This window comes from Molossus molossus, unplaced genomic scaffold (genome assembly GCF_014108415.1).
Source record: "Molossus molossus isolate mMolMol1 unplaced genomic scaffold, mMolMol1.p scaffold_m16_p_9, whole genome shotgun sequence".
Classification (NCBI taxonomy): Eukaryota; Metazoa; Chordata; class Mammalia; order Chiroptera; family Molossidae; genus Molossus; species Molossus molossus.
Window position 1 is genome coordinate 61750050 of NW_023425403.1, and position 18976 is coordinate 61769025.

Genomic DNA, 18976 nt, shown 5'->3' on the forward strand with positions numbered 1-18976 from the left:
CTCGTTCTGCTACCCAGTTTTGTGACTGTTTCAGACACATGCCTTGTACTGTGAATTACAGAGCAGATGGATTCGAGAAATAATTCTCTGCCCTTCTAAATGTGGCATTTCAAAATGAGATGGCGCTGTAGGGAGAGATTGGAATCGCACTTTTAAAGGCCAGTTTGAATCTGCGGCTCTCTTGGTGGTATGACCACACCTCGAGTGGACACTCCAAGAGCTGACGACCTCAAGTAATGCGCTCAGCTCAGTACCTGGAACTTAGCAGACAACCAGCTTGAGTCAGTATCCCTTCTCCTAGATGGTAAGAACCAGGCTCAGAAGGACAAGGGACTTATCCACAGGCACGCATCAGTTATGAAACAGCACAAATACTCCGCACAGCTGACAGTGAACACACACACCCATGTTTATAAGATTTGTGCTGATGGAGCAGTTTTGCATATTGATTGTGGTATTGATTACAAAAATTTACATACATGATAAACTGCACAGGATACACATGTATACACACACCAGCACACACATATGCTAAGCTGAACAGAATATACACATGCACTTGTGCATATACACACACGCAAACACACATACACTGGTACACATGCATACATGTAAAACTGGTGAGATCTTTAGTTTTGTTTTGTTTTTTTAAATCCTCACCTGAGGATATTTCTCCACTTATTTTCAGACAGAGTGGGAGGGAAGGAAGAGAGAGAGGGAGGGAGTGAGCAAGAGAAGCATCGATGTGAGAGAGACACACTGACTGGTTGTCTCCCGCACGACCCCGACCAGGGCCAGGGATGGAACTGCAACCGAGGTACGTGTGCTTGACCGGAACTGAACCTGTGACTCTTTGGTCAGCGGCTGATATTCTAACCGCAGAGCCACACCTGCCCGGCTAACTGATGAGATGTCAGTGAGGTCTGTGTACCGCAGGGATGTGCTGGCTGTGCTCGGTTTAGGACGTTGCCATGGGGATGGGGGAACGAAACGGGCTTCACTGTTTATAGTCTTCAAGTAGAAATAGGAGGGCACACAATTTGCTAATCATTATTCCCTGTATACTTTTTTGTGACTTCCTGTGAATCTCTCACCATTTCAAAATTCAGAGTAAAGAAAAAGGCAAGGAAGAAGAAAGCTCCCCTTGCCAGCAGCAGCCGGCTGGAAGCAGGCCAGCCCGCGGGGGAGCGGGGGAGGACGCCGTGCTCTCTCAGTCGCCGGGGAAAGCGTGTGATGCAACTCAGGAAGGCTGGTTACAGAGCCCGACAGCACAGGGCTCCTGCGCCTCTGCCCGAGACGAGACTTCCACGTGCCCGGGCCGCGGCTGGCTGTGTACTCCCGATGCTATGTTCATCCGCTTTTCCACTTCAGACAGAGTTACTAGCTCTGCAGTAATTAGTGTCTTCTAATTTACGCGGCAGGTGTGGGCCACTGGGTCAGAATTAATTAAGTGTGAAGCACCACAATGAGGCCGCCCTTCGGCTCAGCTCCTTGACCTTCCCTCCAGCTGCCCTTTGTTCGAGTTTGTGGATCCATCCTGATGGCCACCAGGACCTATGCGCCCCAAGGCCTCAGCAGGCAGAAACCCTAAACCCCATGCCTTCACCCTCAAAGCTCAGCGGAGGCTGAGGGTCCAGGAGGAAGCGTGAGGGCAGGAGGGCCAGCCAGGCCTCCAGGTGCCGAGCGAGGAGCCCAGGAGGGGTGCATGCCAGGCAGGGCCAGTCACTGTCCAGCTGATTACAAACCTCGCTCTACAGATGAGGAGACCGAGGTTTGGAGAGGACCGCCGCTGGCACATTTCACTGGAGGACGGGAGCACTGAGCTGAGCCAGACCCGCCTGCGCCAGAGACCCAGTGCTCAGCCACGCCTCCCGCTAGGCCTGGGCCGTTCACAGGACCTGCTGCTGAAAACACTGGTGCATCTCAGTGTTAGGGCCACTGTGCGTCTGGATGGCTCCTAGGCTTGGAATTCTGGGCATTGGCATGGAACAGACTTGACTGGAAACGACACAAGCCAGGGTCACAAGAGAAGAGGAGATGCGGCCACCCTCCCGACGGGTGTTCAAGTGTGCTCCTGGACACTCAGAATGGGGAGTGACCCTGAGTTATGGGCAAGTCCAAGAGCAGCCTTATGGGGAAGTGTTGGGATCCTGGAACCCTGTAGTCTTCCCTGCTAGGGGGAGGAACCCCAGGGGGTTAGTTCCTTTCACTGGACAGGGGGTCAATCCCAGTTAACACATTGCCCAGGGGAGCCAGGGGGAGCCCAGGATCCTCAGACAATGGGAACCTCTTCAGAGTGGTCATTTCTATATGCTTCTTTGCCTAGCGCAGGGAGCGTGGAAACACATGGGAGCGTGACCCCCAACAAACATAGGGACCTGCAGTGAGAGGCTCTGTGTGCTATTCTCACCCCACAGGTTTACATTTTCTTAACCACATTTTCTCCTCCAACTATGTTATTCTTCTTTCACATTTTGTACTTTCAAAGCTGCTTCAATCATGCATGACAAAGTGTGACAATAACCAACTGAACAAACAAAATTAGCAAGCCTATACTTACTACAAATAGAAGGACACAATTTGCTAGCCATTATTTCCTGTTAAGACCAAAACCCTGTATCTATTTCTTTAACCCCAATCAGAGCCTTCCATTTCCAAAGACCCGTTGCCAGGCTCCGCCGAGGGTCTCACCTGAACTTCTGAGTCAGCGTCGACATGCTGCAGCTGGAACCAGGTGTCCCTGTTATGGTACTTCTGCAAGTCTTCCTTCTGAATGGCCACCTTCCCTAAAGCATACAAGGCAGAGGAAAAGCAGTCACAAGAGGGAACAAATCCTCCAGACCCAATAAGGTTCATAAGCAGAAGTCACTCCATTTTTACTGCTAATTAGTTCAAACGGTGCAGTCCAAAATAGATAACTGGGTGAATCAGCAACACCAGGCTGTCTTCCTTCATGTAAGATCAGTGTATGCAACATTTCATCTTGAAGGTGCCCATCCCACTCCATTAGCAGAACACACATCACACGTCACTTTCACCGTGGTCCTGGGTCTGTCTGCATGGAAGCCCAGCCTAAGCGTGGACAGGGCCCACTTTGTATGAGCACTTTCACAACTTGTATGGTACCCAAGGTGGTTTTAGCAAGGTGGGGTCATACTAGATGTGAGTTATTGATGGAAAACCAGCTCTGCCAGGCGTCTGCACAGGCATCCTGCTCAGGACCTGGAGGAATGTAGGACGGGGTGAAGGAGGGAGCACTGAAGGCACCGTGGGCAGTGAGACCTAGCCACGCCACATCACCAGGGCCTCCTGCCTCAACACCCACGCTGCAAAGTGGAGACAGGGCACTGTTGCTTGGCAAGGCTTTGAAAAGGATTTTACGGAAATGTGTGTGTATGTGTGTACTTGTATGAGATATAGCTTAGAATACACATGTGCATATTTAGCTTATATAGTATGTGCATTTGAACATGTGTATATATGTTCAAATTCAGCTTAAATAACATGTGCATCTGTATATTATGCTTACATAGTGTGTGCATGCCGTGTACATGTGTTTAGTCAGATTATATAATATGCGTGTGTGTGAATGCATATTTAGCTTATACAGCATGTGTGCATATGTGTGCATGTCAGGCCTGTAGTCACAGGAGTACATGTGTATGCAGGGGTTAGTTCACAGCAACAACGAAGACTGAGGATGCAGCCGGCATGAACCACCACCCTCCTGTTGCCCACCTGGGTCTACGAATCAGTGTCTCTCAAAGTGCGATCACGGGCCACCTACATCGAAATAGCAGGAGTGCTTCCTAAAATGCAAGTTCCTGGGCCCTATCCCAGATGGAGGAAACCATCTGCAGTGTGGAGTCCTGGAATCTTGTTTTCACTAGCGCCCCAGGGAACTCCTGTGGGCCTCAAAGGTTGAGGATGTCCACTCTACATCGTTTTTTATGTTTCTTACACAGGCTTGGTTCTTTGGAGCTAGAATTTCAATAAAAATACACATATAAATATATGTATTTATATATGAATTTTGTGATAGATAGATAGATGCATTTAATATGCAGCTTTTGTTTCCCTGCCTTTCCCATTATTTCTTCTTCCCCTACAGCCTCACCCCGTGAGGTCCCCCTACAATGCCACCATTAGGTATGCCCCTGGGACCTGTCCTGTTCCCACAGGCTAACACAAGACCTTATGGGGGCCCCCACCTCATCTGTTCCCCAGTGAGAGATTTCAGAAAAAGAAGAGAACACTCTGCTCTTTGGTCCTGTGGGCATTCAGAATATGCCACCCCAAATGCCACCTCAGCATTAGGATCACTTGAGCTGGAAGAAAATGAGAATCAACAGATGCAGAAAGAAGTCCTCCCAGAGTTGCCCTTATCTGACTACACGCAGAATGCTGGGAAACGGGGGCTGCCCTGAATGTGTCCCCTGGGAAGTTTTACAGCCACAGAGAAGACAGAGAGTCAGCAACAGATGGTCCTGCACAAACTACTCCATCACTTCCCACCTAGTTGCCATGACACCCCTGAGGCCTGGAACCTTTTCCCTAGGTCCTGTCCCTCCTCTAAAGTATTTATTCCTTTGCTAAGATGCCATACCAACCCAAGTCGAACTCCCCGAGTTACCCGTCGTTGAGGATCCCCCCGTGACATGTGCTACCCGGCAGGGGTAAACTGTCTGCTTCTCTCTTGTCGACCTGCACGCTGTCTGTCCAGTTTCACGGAGCCCCAGCCGGAGCACGTCACGGGCAGAGGCCAAGACTTCCTCTCTCATGGTCTTCACACCTTGTTCTCGGAATTCGGTCAATTGAGCTCTGCTCTGGACTCCAGACCCCGACAGACTCGTCCACCAGCACAGACGGGACGTTTGAAAGGCAAAATAAACATGGAAAGGCTGGTCCAGGAGCCTGAAGGCGTCTGGAGAGTCAGGACAGTTGCTTCCACTGACACTGCCCTCAGTCCCCACCTGTCCGCCGTTGTGCCGTTCATTATCTCAGAATATTTACTTCTTAGATGCTCAGGGGGAAGGCACTGCAAAGGAGACTTGGAAAGACCCTGGAACCGTTCAACCAGGGCTCCTCCGTTCAAGGCCAGTTAATGCCACACAGCCAGCACTTTTGTCCACCTTCAAAGTGGACACCGCACACAAGCACTGCAAGAGTCAGTGCCACTGTCCACGTCAACCCCGCGGGTTCAGCTCTCACCGGGCAGAGCCATCTGCAGCTGAATCCTGCCCAGCCACACACCACGTAAGTTTAAGCCACTGCGCAGTCGAAGCCTGCAGGTGGGAGAGCGAGAGACAGAGGCAGGAAACACAAGCAGGCTGCAGAAAGAGTAAATCCCACAGAAATCTAAAGACACAAATTATAGGCCACATGCAACTTCCTCCAACAAGCATCAATCACAGGGCGGGATGGCTCCCTCGGGGCTCATCTCAGGCCATCCCTCAGCACACATGGTACCAGGAAGAATGGCCCCCAAGAGAAGACTCCTTCCTCTCTGCTTGGCTCCTGTAAAACTCCATCCTGTTTCCCCCAATGGCAATATGATTTTTGAATTTTGCAAGAATAAAGCCACATCTAACAAAACATTTCTTGGAACTGAACTGGGCAATATATTTCATTGAAAAAAATTTTTTTTGAATCTTCAGACTCCATGATTAGTTTAGCTGGATAAGAGGATTACGTTTGAAGTTTGAAATGTTCAGTAATTGCAATGCTTTAATGAGCTTTAACTGTAATAGGGAGGAGTCGTATCTAAGGCGTACATGAGTTCTACAGCTCACACATTACTACTCTCTACTTCTGGAAGTACTTAATGTAATATTAAGTAGGTAATACAGGAACATGGTACAAAATGTGGACCATTCAGAAGAATATAAAATACAGCCAGGAATACATTTCTCTTTCCCCTGCTACACAGGTCCTGACTCAAGGGTCACCTCTGTTACCAGCTTCCAGTCTGTCCTTCTAGAGATCGGTCACACTCAAGAAGATACAAATGTGTACTTTTAAAACGTGTACTAGTGTTTCTAAATACTGTTCTGAGAGAATACCTGATCCACAGCCATAACATCTACTTAAATGTCCTGACCTACAGAGTTGTACCAATCTATCAGAGTGACATTAAAAGGTCGCTAAATCACTCTGGGCCTCACTTTCTTGTGTGGACAAAGTGGCACTACCTGTCTTCTCACCACTAACACCCTCGTGTATTATTTCTCTGGTGGGTGTTGCACCTGTCGGGGTCTGTTCAGAAGACAGAGCACACCGGGCAGTTCGGCAGAGGCCCAATGATGTGGGAAACCAGGCAGAGGCAGTAGAGGACATGGGGGAAGATGAACAATCAGACTTAATGAGGGACAGCCCAATGCTTCCCTGAGCATGAGCGAGTGGAAGAGAAGTTTGTTCTAATCTCTCCTGTTCAACCTGGTATCTTAGCAGGTGCATGAAGGCAAGACAAAGAAACAAGAGCACACAGACTGGAAAGGAAAAATAAAAGTCTTTATTCATAGAATCTATAGGAAAATCTACAAGACAAGCTAGTAGAATAAGTGTTTAGCAAGGCCACAGAATACAAAGTTAATGCAGAAAAATCAATTGTGTTTGTACAAACAAGCAACGACAATGAAATCTGAAATTTAAAAAAAAAACACACACACACCACAATATCTTTCACAAAATGCTTTTATAGCTTGTGATTTTTGGTGTACCACCTAAAAAATACCTTTGTCTACTTCATCAAAAACAAAATACATAAGGATAAATTTTAAGAAGGGTGTGTGCAAAGTGTGCAAGATACGTGTGCTGAAAACGCATTGCAAACACTGATAAAGAAACTAAAGAAGGCCCTGGCCGGTTTGGCTCAGCGGTTGGAGCGTCGGCCTGCGGTACAAAGAAACTAAAGAAGGCCCAAGTACATGAAAAGATATGACATGTTGGGGTATCTGAAGACTAAAATTTTGTTAACATGTTAATTTTCCCAAATTAACCTATAGATCAAAGCAATCTTGGTCATTTTGGAAATTAGGAAGCTTATAAAATGTCAGAGAGATGCAAATCAAAACCACAATGAGATATCACCTCACACCTGTCAGAATGGCTATCATCTATAGATCCACAAACAAGTGTTGGTGAGGGTGTGGAGACAAGGGAGCCCTAGAGTGCACTCTTGGTGGGAACGCAGACTGGTGAAGCCACTGTGGAAAACAGTGTGGAGAGTCCTCAAAAAAATTAAAAGTGGAGCTGCCTTCTGTTGCAGCAACTGCACCTCTGGGAATACATCTGGAGAAACCTGAAACACTGACTTGAAAGACGGATGCACTGCTATGTTCAGTGATGCATTATTTACAGTAGTCAGGATTGGGCAGCAGCCCAAGTGGCCATCAGTAGATGAGTGGATAAAAAAGCTGTGGTACATGTACACAACGGGATACTACTCAGCCATAAAAAAGAAGCAAATCTTATCTTTTGTTACAGCATGGATGGACTTAGAGGGTATTATGCTAAGTAAAATTAGCCAGTCAAAGAAAAATAAACACCATATGACTTCACTTATATGTAGAATCTAATGAACAAGATAAACAAAGAAACAGACTCCCAGAGAACAGGCTGACAGCTGTCAGAGGGCAGGGGCTGACAGCTGGGAGCTGGGTGAAAACGGTGAAGGGTTAAGCAGTACAAATCGGTCGTTACAGAACAGCCACAGAGAAGCAGTTTGCAGCATGCGGAATGCATGGGGCCAGCTGGGTGCTTGGGGCAGCAGGGGGACCACTCTGTAGAGTGCATGCTTGTCCAGCCACTTCGCTGTACAGCTGAAACCAGTGTGGAATGGTACTGAATGTAAATTGTGGTTGGGGAAAAGAAGCAGCTGATTAAAAATATATAAATAAGCCCTGATCAGTTTGGTTCAGCAGTTAGAGCGTCGGTCAGCAGACCAAAGAGTCATGGGTTCAATTCTGGTCAAGGGCACATATCTTGGTTGCATGTATCTTCATCCCCAATTGGGGTCATGTGGGAGGCAACCAACTAATGTGTCTCTAACATCGATGTTTCTCTCCCTCTCCCTCTCCCTCTCCCTCTCCCTCTCCCTCTCCCTCTCCCTCTCCCTCTCCCTCTCCCTCTCCCTCTCCTTCTCCCTCTCCCTCTCCCTCTCCCTCCCCCTCCCCTCCCCCTCTCCCACTCTCCCACTCTATCTGAAAATCGATGGGAAAATATCCTCAGGTGAGGATTAAAAAGAAATATGTATATAAATGACCACTCGAAGGGCCTAGAATAGCAAAATAAGTTTGGAAAAGAAAGCTGGAGGCGCCTCACTGGATACAGCCCTCCCTCCCGGACTCGAACCCGCAAGGGGCACATGTGCAGCTGCTCCAGGACACCGAAGGTGAGCATGGGCTCCCGGTGCGAGGCCAGCGGATCAGACACAGGAGACCGTGAGAAGCTGGTGGCACTGTGCTCATTTCCGTGACACAAATTTATACCCTAGAACTTGGCTTTCATACTGGTAACAACATAATTACCAGGCATAACTTTACATTATTCCTGGAGACTCAGGCAGCCACTTATTTTTACAGCTGTAAAAACGGTGGTGAAAACATCTCAGCCCAAATGCACACTGACGCACCATAATTTTACAACCAAGAATGGCTAAGCCATGATTTTGCTGGTTATCTTCAAAAACAGCAGGCACCTTAAACAGAATGATCAACAAACAACTTATTTGATTATTTTGAGGGGAAGTAACCCCAGAACCAACATGATCAGGTTCTCTGATGTAAATGTACAAAAATATTTTAAAATTTCATTTTCCTTAGGATTACCACTCAAAAAAGTTCTTCAGTGCCTCCAAGGATTAATCAATTTCCTCTTTATTCTAGTATGGTCTGAGCCGATACTGTATGTCCATATTCACTTTCACCTGTCATACTGGTGTGTCCAGTGCAGCCCCATTATCACCAGGTAAAATGTCAACTTCTAACCGGACAGCTCAAGATTCTACACTTTCGCTCTTCCCCCTCCTGCTTCCTTCCATCCCTCCTTGAACAAACCTTGGTGCACCCAATAGGTGTTGGATGGAGATAAATCCAGGTCCTCCCTCAAGGAGCTCCAGGCCATACGAGATACAGTCCAATGAACAAGTGACAAGAAACAAAAGAAATGCTCCAGCAGGTGAAGCCATGGAGAAGACACACACCACGTGGGCCGCTCACTCAGATGCCGTCCCTGGCTAAGCAGGGTCTCAGGTGGGCAGCAGTAACCAGGTGAGCGTGGGGATGGGGAGAAGGGCCAGAGGTGGGCGCCATGCAGAGGAGGCAGTGTGAGCCAAGTAGGAGGCAGGGGGCACCAGGAGAGAGATAGGAAGAGATTGGGAGGGACTGAGCTCCCCTCTGGGGTGGAGGAGGAAAGGAAGGAGGAATCCCTCGGCAAGGCAATCATAGTGGACTTGAATGTCAAGCTCAGGGTTTGGGAGTCATCCTGAGGGCAAAGGGAGCCCTGCAGGGCCTGAGCAGTAGAGTCTCATGGTCAAATCTGAACATCAGACCTACCACGCCAACAGAGGTACATGAGATACAGAGCTGCCACCAAGACCTGGAAAGTGCCCTGGCTGATTTGGCTCAGCGGTTGGAGCATCGGCCTGTGGACCAGAGAGTCCCGGGTTCGGTTCCCGCTAGGGGCACGTACCAAAAAAAAAAAAAAAAAAATGACCTGGAAAGTGCACACCATCATCTTGCAAACCCTTCTTCATCAGTTCCTTCAGAGTCAAGGACTCTGTGGGGAAGCTCCTATCACAGTTCCCTATTAAAATGAAGTCAAATGTGAATTATCTGTGTTCCTGTGAGATCCATGCCATGTATTTCCTGAACAAACTCCAGTTGTATCTACTTAAATCACAGCAGTTTCCAAGAATGGTATCAGTTAGAAATGCAGGCTCTCTGGCCCTGCCCCAGACTCACGAATCAGCATCCGCATTTTAACAAGTGTGTGAAGCTCTGATCTATACTGCCAGCTGCAGCGCCAGAGGCATGGCCATTCCTTCATAAGCACCACTTTATGCTACCTCAGCTCCACAGCTGCCTTGAGGCTTTTTAAATCTGAATTTGAATTTCTTATTATCTGTCAAGGACTGGGAAGGCAGTAGGGCTGGTGCACTCAAGCTGGCTCCCCTGGAGGGACATAAGCTGACAGACGTGGAAGAGGATGAGTGCTCCCTTTCCACCGACAGGCTTTGCAGAAGCAGGCCTCCCTGGCCTTGGCCCACATCTGCCACCTGTTGTCCTGGGTGTGCACGGAGCTGCCCTCCTCAGGGGGAAGTAAATCCACTGTGGGGCTCTGATGTTTAGCTGGAGACGTCCAATAAGGAAGTGTTCCACGATTACATGGTTCCATTCCAATACAGGGGAGATGTATGCCAGGGGCTAGGACGGATATAAATGGGGATGGGGAAACCAGGATGACTTCTGGGTTATGGGTTTGGCACCAAGTAAATTTTTGATGGCAGGACATACATGGAGCTGAAAAGGAGTGGACGGTGGTGGTGGATGAAGGTGGTGGTGGAAGAGGAATGGTGGATCAAGGGACAGGATGAGGGCTTGAGGATAGTGTATGGTGCACAATGGGTGGAAGAAGAGGAGGAGGACAGATTATGATTGGTGGGTGGTAGGTGATGGGTAGAAGGTAGTGGATGGAGATGGTGGGTGGTGGAGGACGGTGGATAGTGATGGTAGGTGGTGGTAGATGGTAGCTGGTAGGAAATGAGTGGAGAGTGGTGGACGGAGATGGTGGATGGTGGAAGAGGGTACATAGTGATGGTGATGGTGGCTAGTGGTGGTAGTGATGATAAATGGCAGGTAATAGGTGGTGGTAGATGATAGCTAACAGGTGAAGGATGGAGAGTGGTGGAGGACAGACGGATGACAGATGGTCAGTGGTGGATATTGCATGAAGGTAAAGAGTGGTGGATGGTGATAGTGGAGGATATTACCTGGTGGATGAATGGTGATGGTGGGTGATGGGTGGTAGTGGATTGCAGATGGTAGGTGATGGGTGGAAGGTGGTGGATGGTGATGATGGATGGTGGTGGATGATGACTGGCAGGTGATTAGTGGAGGGTGGTAGAGGACAGATGATGAGTGATGAATGGTAGGTGGCGGACAGTGGTAGCAAATTGCAGCTCATGGGAGGGGATGGTAGTGGTGGGTCATGGAGGATGATATCTTGTTCTCATATGAATAATTCATTCTTCTGCCATCACCATCCCCATCTCCCACCCACCCTCCACCACCACCATCTACCATTTTCCAACTCCATCTATGTCCCACCACCCACCATTCACCTGGTGTTGTACACCCATAACCAGGAGTCATCCTGGACTTCTCCCACCCCCAATCAACTACTGCCTCTAAATACAAGCAATGAAGCATAATCTAAAATAAGGTCAAGAGCTCAGCAGCACAGACGTGAGAACCTGGCTGCTGAGATTTGGCACCAGCTGTACCACCTAAAAGCTGTGTGACTTGTCTGTGCCAGTTTTCTCATCTGAAAAATGCACCTTCTTCACAGAGTTATGAAGATTAAATGCATCCAGTTGTAAAGCAGCTAGACCAATACCCGCACATAATAAATGCTATATAAGTATTTGTTATACAGTACAGATAAATAAGATGGATATGCACCAGAGACTTCAATTTACATCTCCCCTCCTTTCCTACGACATGAATTCCAGCCAGGCAGTTCCAGGGCAAACAGGCAGCACTGGCCATTCCTGCAGAGTGAGAGCCTGGAAGACGGAGGCGATGACAACGGAAGTGCCGCTCCATGACACGCCAGATGGCTCATGAACGCAGGATGGCTGGGTTTAACTTCCCAGGATCAAACATTGATCTCTATCTACACTCATCCAAAACGTTTTCAGTATAAGCAACAGAGTTCACTTAAGTCTCAATGCATGGATGCTTAACAAAACTTTCATAAAGTTTTATTATTCTTCAACTAAGCCACCCTGGCCCAAATCAAACAGGAATGAACATGTCCTAGTCCTCACCACCCGCCTGTCTCCTTCCTAAGCCTCAGGTCTGTACTGCCTTGGGAGCTCAGTTCACCCAGCTTCAGCAGACCAAATACGAGGCGTCGCGATGGCTCATGGGGATGACTCAGGAGGAGGAAATCAGCCGCACGTGGACTAAAGGAGAACTGCATATGCGGACCAAGATTCTAAAAAGAAAACCAGGGCGAAGGAGAGAAGGAAACAATGGAGCATGAGATGGGAAAGGCGGGAGGTATGGGCGAGAGAGGGCAGGGAGGCCAGGAGGGGGGCTTCTAAGGCACACCCCCTCTGCCCACCATGAAACAACTGAAGAGCAGAGCAGCAGGACGTTTGTCACTTTCTCCAGTCCCCCCATTTCCTACTGTAGACACCACGGATCTGGTGATTCCGCAGAAAAGGGACTACTGCTCTCCCTGCCTCTAGCCACTACAAATAACTTAGGTTTGGGAATGCTTCCATACTCACACGCCAGGTGGTTAGCCCCAGAGTCCCAGAGAAAGCATGAATCTCAATGCTATCTAACGCTTGATTAAAATATGAAAGGTTCAGACTGCGATTCTGTGAAGCCACCTATCACACATTTGGCAGGATGAAAATTAGATTCAGAGTGAGAAAGAGCCCAGCCAGTGTGGCTCAGTGGATTGAGTGTCTTCCCACGGACTGAGAGGGCCGTTTGATTCCTGGTCAGGGCGCACGCCTGGGGTGCAGGCTCAATCCCCAGTGGGGGTGTGCAGGAGGCAGCAGATTGATGTTTCTCTCTCTCTCTCTCTGCCTTCCTCTCTCTCTAAAAAAAAAAATCAATAAAAACATTTTTTTTTTTTAAAGTATATTATACAGAGTGAGAATGTATTCTAGGGATGATGGGCAGAACCCACTCAAGAGTGTTTGGGGAGGGAGATGACCTCATGGAGTGACTAATGCAGGTGTAGAAATACCTTTCTCCTCCCATGTCTCTGCTAACACTGGTACTCACTTCTCTACAAACATGACAGAAAATGTTTCACTTATTGGCTCACCACCTGTTAGTTGTACATCTTCAGGAGAGTATCTTATCTTCTCTGCACCTCAATTTCTTCTTGATATAGCAAATGGAGGTGATACCTACTTCCTGGGGTTAATACAAAGGATAAATGGCATGCTTTTATGCCCATTAAAACACCCAGCACAGTGCATATAAGCATTTGGTACATGTTAGTTTCCTTCGAACTGTGAATGCTACCCTGAGGAACTTGATAAAACTATGGAATTCCAGGTTCAGTCCCGGAATATCTGGATCCTCCAGTATGGGTGGGGACCCAGGTAGCTGGATTTTACCGCTCCCCAGTAGCAAAGGAGGAGCATGCTGCTTGAGAATAGACAAAAAGGCTTCCAGTGTTAAGAGGGTGTAACAGGCAGGCTATGCAGGTAGAGGCCTGCACAGGTGCACAAGTAGGGTTCTATGCATGTGTGTGAATGCACACGTGAGTGTGTTTATGTTGAGACAACTAGAATGGCCATTGAGAAGTTAAGCCCAGAGAACAATTTGGTCAGATTATGAAACGTCTTAAATGCATGCTAGGGTGTATGGACTTCCTCCTCCAGGCCAAATCAGGCAGTGTGGCCTCAAATTTGACAGTATTTTAAAAAATAAATCAGGCTTTCCCTGGCTGGTTCAGGTCAGTGGTTAGAGCATCGACCCACGGACCAAAGAAATGAGGGTTCGACTCCAGTCAAGGGCATGTATCTCAGCTGTGGCTCGGTCCCTGGCTCTGGTTAGGATTGTGCAGGAGGCAACCAGGCAATGTCTCTGTCTCTCTGTCTCTCTGTGTCTCTCCCTCTCCCCCTCCCTCCCTCCCTCTCTATCTGAAGATAAATGGAAAAATATCCTCAGGGAAAGAGAGAGAGAGAGAGAGAGAGAGAGAGAGAGAGAGAGAGAATTAAATAAATAAGGACTAAAATAAATCAATAAATCAGGCTCTAAAATGGAGGCATTTAATTCCAGAAAAGAGTTTCTTCATATGGAAAACCATCTATAAAACACACTAAATTCCTAAAATGGAATAAATGTAATATGTGGAGGTATTTTCAAAAATCATCCATTCTTTCAACAAATGTTTAATGATTGCCTCATAGGCCAAAGCCAGATGTTGGGGACATGATGGAGTCATTTTTGGGACCTACCCACATTTTGAGCTTTCTGGCAAGCGCAGTGGAATGCCAGTGGTCAGCTTTAACCTGGGAGGGGATGCTTACGGTCCAGGCGTGGAAAAGGCGGCTCCCGTAGCCCCAGAGTGAAGGGAGGGGTACGAGGGGCAAGCACTGAGGCCATCAGGCTTGGTGTAGGGTGACGTGGCTGCACCTGCAGGAACTGAGCTCTGAGTCCTGGCAGGGCAGCTATCGGGGGGAAAAGCAGCAGGTACGAGGTTCACCTAGCAATGAGGAACCTTGGTGGCCACCATGAGTTTAGCACGATGCATCTGATATGCCTTGTGACGACCACAGGGGTCTTGCAGGGCAGCTGGATCTACGGGCTGAGAGCTGAGGAGGCAGCGGAGAAACCGCCAGAGGCCTGGGAACGAGTCAGAGGGGGTAAGGCTGGGAGGCTGAGCAAGTCTGCATGGGAGGTGGCCAGCCGTCCTGAGTGCTGCTGGGAGTCCGCTGTGGCCTCGACGAAAACATCCCTACTGGCTGTGCGGGTGACTTGCTAAGTGGTCTGGCCAGTGAGTAGGGGCTGGTCGGAACCCCAAGTATGATCAAGAGCAAAGGCAAGGAACAGTCTCCGTGACTCAAGGGCACCCCAGATTCCAAGTGTTCTAACCAAGAGCCTCCCCTTCTCTGTGGCCAAGGCCAGAACACAGATGTCACATGGTGCTTGGATTCTAAGCAACTACTATTATGCCCATGTCTGGCTTCTCAACTCTATTTCTGGGGCCTCAGTAAACATGAACAGGGACACAACAGGTGCACTCCTGAACTCAGGAAGCTGCTTTGCTATCCCACACCTGTCCTCCACATTCAGGTTGGACCTCACTCTCTCCAGGAGACTCCACTGAATGCCTCTGAGAGCACTCCAATATCTCTGACAGCCCCAGTGTCCCTGAGCACATCCCAATACCTCTGACAGCCCCAGTGTCCCTGAGCACATCCCAATATCTCTGAGAGCCCCAGTGTCCCTGAGCACATCCCAATATCTCTGAGAGCCCCAGTGTCCCTGAGCACATCCCAATACCTCTGAGAGCCCCAGTGTCCCTGAGCACAATCCAATACCTCTGAGAGCCCCAGTGTCCCTGAGCACACCCCAATACCTCTGAGAGCCCCAGTGTCCCTGAGCACATCCCAATACCTCTGAGAGTCCCAGTGTCCCTGAGCACATCCCAATACCTCTGAGAGCCCCAGTGTCCCTGAGCACACCCCAATATCTCTGAGAGCCCCAGTGTCCCTGAGCACATCCCAATATCTCTGAGAGCCCCAGTGTCCCTGGCAACACCCCAATATCTGAGAGCCCCAGTGTCCCTGAGCACATCCCAATACCTCTGAGAGCCCCAGTGTCCCTGAGCACACCCCAATATCTCTGAGAGCCCCAGTGTCCCTGAGCACATCCCAATATCTCTGAGAGCCCCAGTGTCCCTGGCAACACCCCAATATCTGAGAGCCCCAGTGTCCCTGAGCACATCCCAATACCTCTGAGAGCCCCAGTGTCCCTGAGCACACCCCAATATCTCTGAGAGCCCCAGTGTCCCTGAGCACATCCCAATACCTCTGAGAGTCCCAGTGTCCCTGAGCACATCCCAATACCTCTGAGTGCCCCAGTGTCCCTGAGCATACCCCAATATCTCTGAGAGCCCCAGTGTCCCTGAGCACATCCCAATACCTCTGAGTGCCCCAGTGTCCCTGAGCACACCCCAATATCTCTGAGAGCCCCAGTGTCCCTGAGCACACCCCAATATCTCTGAGAGCCCCAGTGTCCCCGAGCACATCCCAATACTTCTGAGAGCCCCAGTGTCCCCGAGCACATCCCAATACCTCTGAGAGCCCCAGTGTCCCCGAGCACACCCCAATATCTCTGAGAGCCCCAGTGTCCCCGAGCACATCCCAATACCTCTGAGAGTCCCAGTGTACCTGAGCACACCCCAATATCTCTGAGAGCCCCAGTGTCCCTGAGCATACCCCAATACCTCTGAGAGCCCCAGTGTCCCTGAGCACACCCCAATATCTCTGAGAGCCCCAGTGTCCCTGAGCATACCCCAATATCTCTGAGAGCCCCAGTGTCCCTGAGCACATCCCAATACCTCTGAGAGCCCCAGTGTCCCTGAGCATACCCCAATATCTCTGAGAGCCCCAGTGTCCCTGAGCACATCCCAATACCTCTGAGAGCCCCAGTGTCCCTGAGCACATCCCAATACCTCTGAGAGCCCCAGTGTCCCTGAGCACACCCCAATATCTCTGAGAGCCCCAGTGTCCCTGAGCACATCCCAATATCTCTGAGAGCCCCAGTGTCCCTGAGCACATCCCAATACCTCTGAGAGCCCCAGTGTCCCTGAGCACACCCCAATATCTCTGAGAGCCCCAGTGTCCCTGAGCACATCCCAATACCTCTGAGAGCCCCAGTGTCCCTGAGCACACCCCAATATCTCTGAGAGCCCCAGTGTCCCTGAGCACATCCCAATATCTCTGACAGCCCCAGTGTCCCTGAGCACATCCCAATACCTCTGAGAGCCCCAGTGTCCCTGAGCACACCCCAATATCTCTGAGAGCCCCAGTGTCCCTGAGCACATCCCAATACCTGAGAGTCCCAGTGTACCTGAGCACACCCCAATACCTCTGACAGCCCCAGTGTCCCTGAGCACACCCCAATACCTCTGAGAGCCCCAGTGTCCCTGAGCACACCCCAATATCTCTGAGAGCCCCAGTGTCCCTGAGCACATCCCAATATCTCTGAGAGCCCCAGTGTCCCTGAGCACATCCCAATACCTCTGAGAGCCCCAGTGTCCCTGAGCACACCCCAATATCTCTGAGAGCCCCAGTGTCCCTGAGCACATCCCAATATCTCTGAGAGCCCCAGTGTCCCTGAGCACATCCCAATACCTCTGAGAGCCCCAGTGTCCCTGAGCACATCCCAATATCTCTGAGAGCCCCAGTGTCCCTGAGCACATCCCAATACCTCTGAGAGCCCCAGTGTCCCTGAGCACACCCCAATATCTCTGAGAGCCCCAGTGTCCCTGAGCACATCCCAATACCTCTGAGAGCCCCAGTGTCCCTGAGCACATCCCAATATCTCTGAGAGCCCCAGTGTCCCTGAGCACATCCCAATACCTCTGAGAGTCCCAGTGTACCTGAGCATACCCCAATATCTCTGACAGTCCCAGTGTCCCTGAGTATCCCCCACTACCTCTGAGAGCCCAGTGTCCTTGAGCAACCCCCAGTATCTCTGAGATCCCCAGTGTCCCAGGGAACCCCAATATCTGAGAGCCCCAGTGTCCCTGAGCATACCCCAATATCTCTGAGAGCCCCAGTATCTCCAAGCACCGCCAATACCTCTGAGAGCCCCAGTGTCCCTGAGCACACCAATACCTCTGAGAATACCCCCCAATACCAGGAGCACCCCGATACCTCTGAAAATACTCCAATAACTCTGAGAGGGACCCAATGCCTCTGAGAGTACTCAGTACCATCCCACTCCCCACAGAGGGGTGTTGGGAATCAGGAGCAGGAGTGGCCTGGGGGTGGTGGGAGGGGTTCTCCTCTGCACACCGGCCCCTGGAGGAGCCCTCGGGGGTCGTTTGATGACAGGTTTGAGGGTTGCTGCACCCTCACCTTACAGGACAGCTCCAAAGGCTTTGCTGGTGTGTCTGGTCTCGCTGAAGGGAACGTAGCTGTGACGGCCCTCCACACGCTGCCAGGCCGGGACCAGGCGGCCTGTGCCAGCCCTTGGGATGCCACAGCCAGGCTAACCTGCTGCCCAGGCCACTGCCTGCCACTGCTCAGCACAGCCCGAGGCCAGGCTGAACATGCTGACTGGACTCTGCCATCTCAGACAGGATGCCCGGGAGACATCCACTCACGCCAGACAGACCCCACCCAGAGGAGGCGGAGACAGAAGAAAGTACCTACCTATGATTGAATCCCTCCGGAAGACGTCTCTATCGAAAATGTAAAACGACAGGTGACGAAAGCTCCGAGGAATTTCACAGTAGAAGTCTTCTCCGTAGAAGGGGCTGCACGAAGAGAGAGTGGGCACCGTCAGATTCTGCGGTAAGGCCCAGACGCCCGCTCATGCGTCGCGCGTGGGCCCCCACCTCGGCACCCCCAGAGTCTCATGTTTACCAGCGCCACAAACACGCCATTCTGCGTTTTGCGAGCAAGACGTGAAATTGCAGTTTCTTAACTGGGATATAAATGAACTTAAGAGTAAGCAGGCTGTAAAAATCTTCAAAGATGGGGCCCAGTACCAAAGGCATATCACGTTATCCGGCGATTTTCAACCTTTTTCATCTCCTGGCACACATAAACTAATTACTAAAATTCTGCGGCACGCCAATCTGCATTAAAAGGTATAATTTGGTTCATTCACACCAGAGCGCTACTGTTGTGTTGACTGTTGTCATTTTTTAACTTGACAGTCTAAGGGAAAAGAGGTCAGTGCCTCTGACTAAATAGTCAGGTGTTGCATGTTTTCAAACTTCTGTGGCACAATGGTTGAAAATCGCTGCGTTCAATGAATGAGTCGCTGTGCTGGTTTGGCGACCAGAGAAACCACAAAGTTCGGCACAGATTGTGGTATTAACAAAACTGTCTATTGTGTATGACCAGGTTTGGCACAAATGCTCAGAACTGCGAACCATTTTGAGGGTCTGGGGTAGCAGGTGGCAGGCCTCACCCAGTGTTCCAGTTTCAGAGAGTGAGAGTGCTCCCCTTTATCCAGAAGTCAGAGTAAAATACCAACAG

The 18976-nt window shown here is 49.9% G+C and overlaps 1 protein-coding gene across 1 annotated transcript in view; it reads right to left on the reverse strand.

Moving 5' to 3' along the window:
• RASA3 (RAS p21 protein activator 3) overlaps positions 1–18976 on the reverse strand; it is a 119903-nt gene that overhangs the window by 41908 nt on the left and 59019 nt on the right. Inside the window, exons 3-4 of the mRNA XM_036250037.1 lie at positions 18143–18246; positions 2692–2786 (exon numbers count right to left, since the gene is read on the reverse strand). Coding sequence (XP_036105930.1) covers positions 2692–2786; positions 18143–18246 — 199 coding nt within the window. The remainder of the gene's footprint in view (positions 1–2691; positions 2787–18142; positions 18247–18976) is intronic.